The 6,415-nt window shown below is 50.6% G+C and overlaps 1 protein-coding gene, 1 long non-coding RNA gene, 3 other non-coding genes and 1 pseudogene across 5 annotated transcripts in view; 5 read left to right on the top strand and 1 right to left on the bottom strand.

Moving 5' to 3' along the window:
* Positions 1–1,190: 1,190 nt before the first annotated feature.
* LOC105491095 (putative uncharacterized protein LRRC75A-AS1, mitochondrial) lies at positions 1,191–2,354 on the top strand (annotated as a pseudogene).
* Positions 1,615–1,686, top strand: LOC112428249 (small nucleolar RNA SNORD49). The gene has a single exon (XR_003020236.1). It is a non-coding gene; the product is annotated as a small nucleolar RNA SNORD49 (small nucleolar RNA).
* Positions 2,131–2,201, top strand: LOC112428255 (small nucleolar RNA SNORD49). The gene has a single exon (XR_003020242.1). It is a non-coding gene; the product is annotated as a small nucleolar RNA SNORD49 (small nucleolar RNA).
* An 809-nt stretch (positions 2,355–3,163) lies between the features above and the next one.
* Positions 3,164–4,117, top strand: LOC139359450 (uncharacterized). Its single transcript, XR_011615417.1, has 2 exons — positions 3,164–3,223; positions 3,458–4,117. It is a non-coding gene; the product is annotated as an uncharacterized lncRNA (long non-coding RNA).
* Positions 3,316–3,388, top strand: LOC112428250 (small nucleolar RNA SNORD65). Its single transcript, XR_003020237.1, has one exon. It is a non-coding gene; the product is annotated as a small nucleolar RNA SNORD65 (small nucleolar RNA).
* LOC105491098 (leucine rich repeat containing 75A) overlaps positions 4,104–6,415 on the bottom strand; it is a 48,518-nt gene continuing 46,206 nt past the window's right edge. Inside the window, exon 4 of the mRNA XM_011757262.3 lies at positions 4,104–6,233. Within this exon, the coding sequence (XP_011755564.2) occupies positions 5,690–6,233 (544 nt within the window). The 3' untranslated portion in view covers positions 4,104–5,689. The remainder of the gene's footprint in view (positions 6,234–6,415) is intronic.

The raw sequence follows: 6,415 nt of genomic DNA, 5'->3' as shown, positions 1-6,415 counted from the left end.
ACCTGTAATCCCAGCATTTTGGGAGGCTGAGGCGGGCAGATCACCTGAGGTCAGGAGTTCGAGACCAGCCTGACCAACATGGAGAAACCACGTCTCTACTAAATATACAAAACTAGCCGGGCGTGGTGGCACATGCCTGTAATCCCAGCCACTCGGGAGGCTGAGGCAGGAGAATCACTTGAACCCGGGAGGCAGAGGTTGCGGTGAGCGGAGATCGCGCCATTGCACTCCAGCCTGGGCAACAGGAGAGAAATTCCGTCTCAAAAAAAAAAAAAACAAACAAACAAACACAAAAACTAACAACAACAAAAAACCCTACACTATTTCTGAGGCCAGCTCAAAAGGTGTTATGATTGCCTTCCCAGTTTCTTGCAGTCAGAATGAATTTCGCTCCCTTGGTATAACGTGTGTGTGCAAAACGTGGTTGCATGCATTATTTTTCAAGGAGAGAGCTGAGTATGTTCATAGGCTGAAAGGAAAGCTTCAGTATAGAGAGAGTTTTCCATGCAAAGTGAGACAGGGGCATAGGTGGATGAGGCCCCAAGGAATGAGAAGAAAGAAGGTGGGCAGAGCTTTACCCCAGAGGCGAACAGAGGATGGACGTGGATCCAGATAAGACGTCAGCTCGTTCCCTAAAGGTCGTGCTGAAGGAGTAATGAGGGTGGCCAGTGCGCAGGGGTTTGAGAGGCCCCGTGGATATGGTGCTGTGGGGAAAGTATTTGGCGATGCTCAATAGTTCAGGAGAAGATACTAGGATGAATGGTTGCTGTGTGCCACGGTTCTATAGGCTTTCACGTGTGTTATCTTATGTGATCTTCCGGGGCGCCGGTGTCTCCGTCTTCTGGATGACCAATCGGAAGCTCACAGAGAATAAGTAATTGGCCCTAAACCACCCACCTAAGGCGTGGCAGAGGCGGGGCCCAAACGCGCGCTCCAGCCCTCGCGCAGGCGCCTTGGAACTCGCCCGCGTGTTGTGACCCAGAATTCCTGGGGCTGTGGAAGAGACCATAGGCTCAACAGGAGGGGGAGCCCTGGGTTGCGCGCCGGTCTGCATCGCTACTTGGCGGAAAGTTCCCATGAGTCTTTGCCAGCGTCCCCCTCCTTTTGTGACGAATAGGATATCCCGACTCCTTAAGGGCCTGGAGCGCATAAGTTGTGACCTTTTCATTCCCGTTGTTATGGAGGTAGGGTCTCCGCGAATCTGGGGGTGGTAGCTGGGGGCAAAAGCAAATAAAGAGCTCGAGCTTCTGTGGTCTCTGGGGAGATGTTCCCGGGAAGCCTGGTTAGAGGGCAGAGGGCAGCTGTTGAGATGGCGTGGCTCCCCGCCTCCTGCGCTCGCGTGGCCTTCGGCCCGGTGTTGGACAGCCTGGCAGGGCAGCGGGGGGCTGAATCCGGCTGCCGTGGATGAGGCTCATGGATCACCCTTTTGTGGTAGGGCCACATCTGCCAGAGCCTGGAGTCTGCGAAGGCCGGGACCCGGTTCTCCGGCCCGCCGTGGGGAGTGTGCAAACCCGAGAGAGCTGGGTAAGTTGGTGTCGGCTTGCAGTTTGGGGTACCCCGAGGGCGGTGTACGTCGGTAAGATTGTAACGGGATTACTGGAAGACTTACTTGACTGTCCTGATGATACTTGTAATAGGAAGTGCCGTCAGAAGCGATAACTGACGACGTTTAACGTCTATCTGACCGCAGTCGCTGAAACCTCTACAACTTAGTTGACCATAACTGCCAGAACCTGCCCTGAATTCCTGTCCTTCACTCCCTCTTTCAGATTGCCTGCCCACCGCAGAGTGCTGAAGACGGGGTAGCCATGAGGTAAGAGGCCCTCTGGGGTAGGGTTTAACATGGAACGTAGTTTTGTCATCTTGAATGCACGAAAATTGGCGTTTTGACAGTTTTCTACGTTTAGGTGTTTTATACACTTGAGGATAATGTGTCAAATCATTGCATATGATGAAACTGAAATAGACACTGGAGATGGCTGCCCACATTCCTAACCTAGAACTGCATTTAAAGCAAAGTGATAGGCAGAAGCAAACTCCTTCTTTAAGAAATGTCTCCAGTGGCAGCGTTAGATTTTTCAGGTAGGGTCTAGATCTCGAGCAGTACTGGAGAGTTGTGAGGTGCTTGACTGCTCTGATGAAATCACTAATAGGAAGTGCCGTCAGAAGCGATAACTGACGAAAACTACTCCTGTCTGATTGCAGTTAAGTCTTCACCATTTGCTGGTTCCCAGGAGTAAAACTTGTCTGAACGGTGACCTAATTGCTATATTCACCTAGGTTGCAAATTCGTGAAGATATCAGCAGCATGTTTGGCAGCTGAGTATTGGAGCAAGGAGCCTGCCACAAGGTAAGCCTTGCTCTATGGGGAGGCTAGTGGCTGACCATGCCTAGCTGTCAGGTGGAATGTTGGCAATTGAATTTGGTTAACCTGATACCTTGTAACAGTGTAGCCTATCTCAGAGATACCGATTTTGGTTTCCGGTGGCATTGGAGCCAGGGTGGAATAGCTAGAAAGAGGGGCTACTCTATTTACCTCTTGGCTGTTTAGTCTTGGGCAAATTACCTGTCTGCTGAGATGTAGTTTTCCTCAGACATGAAAAGGAAAAGTAAGCTCTGTGAAGTTTAAAGTGATGTGACTGAAATGTAGATTGCAACTCCCTGAGGCTGGCTGGGCACGGTGGCCTATAATCCCATCTATAATCCCATCACTTTGGGAGGCTGAGGTGGGTGGATCACCTGAGGTCAGGAGTTCAAGACCAGCCTGGCTGGTCAACATGGTGAAACCCCATCTCTACCAAAAATACAAAAATTAACCGGGTGTGGTGGCGTGTACTTGTAATCCCAGCTGCTTGGGGGGCTGAGCCAGGAGAATCGCTTGAACCCGGGAGGTGGAGGTTGTAGTGAGTTGAGATTGTGCTACTGCACTCCAGCCTGGGCAACAGCGAGACTCCATCCCCCCCCAAAAAAAAAAATAACAACTCCCTGAGAAGCTAATTAAGATTTGTAGTCCTCAATAATTTACAAAAATTACCTCTAATAAGGTCTTAAGGGGCTTTTGTTAGGATGGACTTAAATTTGTAAAGTCATTAATTGACGCTGTCATCAGAAATGCCTCTCCTGCTCTGCAGTCTCTAAGATGTATGCACCTTCTCCATTCCCCCAGGTTTTGAGAACAGAGTGCCGTTTTAGAGCTGGCGGCAGCATCTTAGCCCAAAAGAAGGTAAGCCTTGAGCTGGCTAATGACCCCCTCAACCCAATAGTGGAATGAATAAACAGCTGATCTTCTTAAAACTCGCTTGAAAAAAAGATATCAAATGATGAAATCACCCAAAATAGCTGGAATTACCGGCAGATTGTGTAGTGGTGAACCTACGGTTTTCTGAAGGTATCTCCTACCCTGCGATTGACTGTCAGTTGGTGCAGAAAGTGAGATTGAAATGTAGTTTCTTTGCAGGTTATATTCCCAGAGGATGTCAATCCCAAGAACCAGTAGCTGCCGTCAGTTTGGATTATGAAAACTTTAACCAGCATCAACATTGGGTGTAGAAACATGATTGCTTTGTGTATCAGAGGACATGCTCAGCAGATCCAAGAGATATATTTGGCAACTTTTTCTAGAAAAGGCACATTGGGTATCATTCATTACATTCTTGAGTTTTTTTGGGTTTTTTTTTTTTTTTTTGAGACAGTCTTGCTGTGTTGCCCAGGCTGGAATGTGGTGGCACAATCACAGCTCATTGCAGCCTCAATCACCCAGGCCTAAGCAATCCTCCCGCCTTGTAGCTGGGACTATAGCTCACAGCACATCTGGCTAAAATTTTTTTTTTGTTGAGGTGGATTCACTGTGTTACCCAGGCTGGTCTCAAGCTCCTGGGCTCAGATGGTCCTGCCTCAGCTTCCAAAGGCATAGGCCACGTTGTAGCTTTGTCCCTTGCCATCCTGCCCAACAGGGGGTGCTGTACCTTTTAATGAATTGACTTTCATAAATTGGTTATGTTGGTGGGCAAGTTCTTTAAGCTGGAAATTGTAAATTCTTCCTGAAATGTTTTTTCATGCAGTTACCATGAACTAAATACTACAATAAAGGATGGTCTTGGGTATCGATTCTTAAAAATGTGTATTTGAAGAAAAAGTAAATTTCGCCTACTATTGTCAGATATTAGCAGTCCAGATATTTGCTCTAGCTTGTAAACTTCCCTGTGGTCTGCCTAAGCTCTTAACCCCCTATTCTACAGCTTTAGACTGACGGCAGAAATTCAAAGCATTTCGGCCCCTGCTGCTCTGTGTTCCTTGGTGTGCCCTTCTTCCAGCTCCTGCAGCACTGCACCATTCCTAACCACAACCTTAACAGCACGCAGGGCCCATACTCTAGGCCCCATCTTGCTGTCTTCCTGTGTTGGAATCTTGCTTACCAAGGCCTGTCGGAGCGTACTCCCCATACTGTTTTCCCACAAGGTTCAAGAGTGATTGGCTCCCAATCTCCCAGCTACTTGGGGGGCTGAGCCAGGAGAATCGCTTGGCTCTTAGATCTAGGGGTTGCCTGTTATTTAGAAGAGATTGCTTAACTGGTAGGGCCCTTTCACTAGGAGAGCATTTGGGTAAGGGGAGGGTGTAAGATGAGAACCTTTGCTAAGTTAGGCTCCTTTGGGAGCCCCCAGTTTGTTTCTCCCTCTCCCCAGGCATCTTGCTGGATCTGCCAAGGGATTGGACTCTGTCGTGGTCCTAGGTTTTTAAGGTTTTAAAGCCCACCTTCTGCAGCAGGTGTTCGGGAATGTGTTAGTGGATTACTTAAGAGTTATGGGAACAGAGTTCCTGTGGCCTGTCTAGGTCAGTGAAGTCATACTGACAAGTGACGAGAAGGAAGCCAGGCCTGTCACTTGGACTGCATGCTAAGGACATCAGAGCCCACACAGAAGTCTGGTAGTTTTTCAGCCAGGAGTGGGTAGGGAAGGTTGATAAGGGATTTCTGAACAGGACTTTATGCCTGTATGCATGGGCACCATGTCTGCCCTGAGCACTGCCACAGGGCATCGTAGGCTGCTCTGATTGTTAAAGGGCATAGTGATAGCTGGTCCTATAGGTAGATACCTGGAATCACAAGGTGGGCCTCAGAAATGGAGCTGAGTCTCCATAAGGAGGTAGACCATGTTCAGTCCACCCGTATCATAGATGGAACTAGGGTCTCTGGCAACTAACCCCTTCCCCCCAGGTTCTTGAGTTACAGGAGTTTTGCTAAAGATTCCCACCTCCCTTGAGTGGGGACACGTTCACCTGGTTGGAGCTTGTTCCCCTAAATGAAAAAGGTAATGCAATGCAGGTAGGGGCCCTACTGTCTAATTTTTCTGGGGGAAAGCTCTTGGTTTTCACAATGGCTCAGGCTTCCAGTACCTCTAGCCATGTGCCCATTTCCACAAGTCTTTGGGGAAGGCCATGGGCTGAGCTGAGAGTTCTCTGGGGCCTGGGATGACTTAAGAGCCAAATGGCAGATAATGGGATTGGGGGCAGATGGAGAGGACCAATGGGAAGTTTTAACACATCCCCTTCCCCAGATGCTATGGTTTGCCTTTCTGTAGGTGGGTGGCCCAGGCCAATTTTTGGCAATATCCTTAACCCACCTGATAGAAGCTCCCTCCCCTTGCGCATTCTACCCAACAAGGACTCCCTAGTGAGGCCCTTCACTTCCATGTCACGTCTGAGCTGCAGCTACAGTCTCCTTGCCCTCATGGTGGTCTTTGGCAGGTGCCACAGGGCCCCCTCCAGGGTCTTCCTGGCCTACTGTCCCTTCCCGGACCTCCTCCCCACTACCCGGGCCCTCACCCAGCTCCAGGATGGTGGGTAGGTGGCCCTGCTTTGGTGAGCGCTTGCGCAGGCTGAGCAGGAAGGGCTGGGGCAAGGAGAAGATGTCCACGTTGTTGCCCAGGTCAATCCACGTGACATTGGGGAACTTGCTGGGATCCTTAAGGATGTCAGTGAGGTCGCGCAGCACAGCCCGGGTCAGCCGGTTGCCATTGAGTGCCAGTGTGGTGAGGCGGGGCAGGGTGCTGAGCGCCGGCAGCAGCTGCAGGACCATGTCATCCGTGAGGCCTGTGAAGCCCAGCTCCACGCTGTCCACCTGCTCCCCACAGCGCTGTAGGTAGCTGGTCACCCGCTCCAGGTCTCGGGAGGTCAGTGGGATGCCCGACAGGTCCACTGTGTTGTCTGGGGGGCTCCCGGCCAGGACAGCCTTGAGGCTGAAGGGAAAAGGGACAAGGAAGGCTCAGGCACATGGGGCAGGCCTTTCCCCCAGAAGCTGCAGTGCCAGCCTCTGCTTGGCTCTCTGACACTAGGGACCGCTTTTACGAAACGCTTGGAGGTTCGGACGCCACAAGTGCAGAGGTGGACGTAACCAGGGACCTCAGTCCCCTGACATTGC

The sequence above is a fragment of the Macaca nemestrina genome, chromosome 17, assembly GCF_043159975.1.
Source record: "Macaca nemestrina isolate mMacNem1 chromosome 17, mMacNem.hap1, whole genome shotgun sequence".
In the NCBI taxonomy this organism is placed as follows: domain Eukaryota; kingdom Metazoa; phylum Chordata; class Mammalia; order Primates; family Cercopithecidae; genus Macaca; species Macaca nemestrina.
This window is presented reverse-complemented; position numbering and strand designations above follow the sequence as displayed.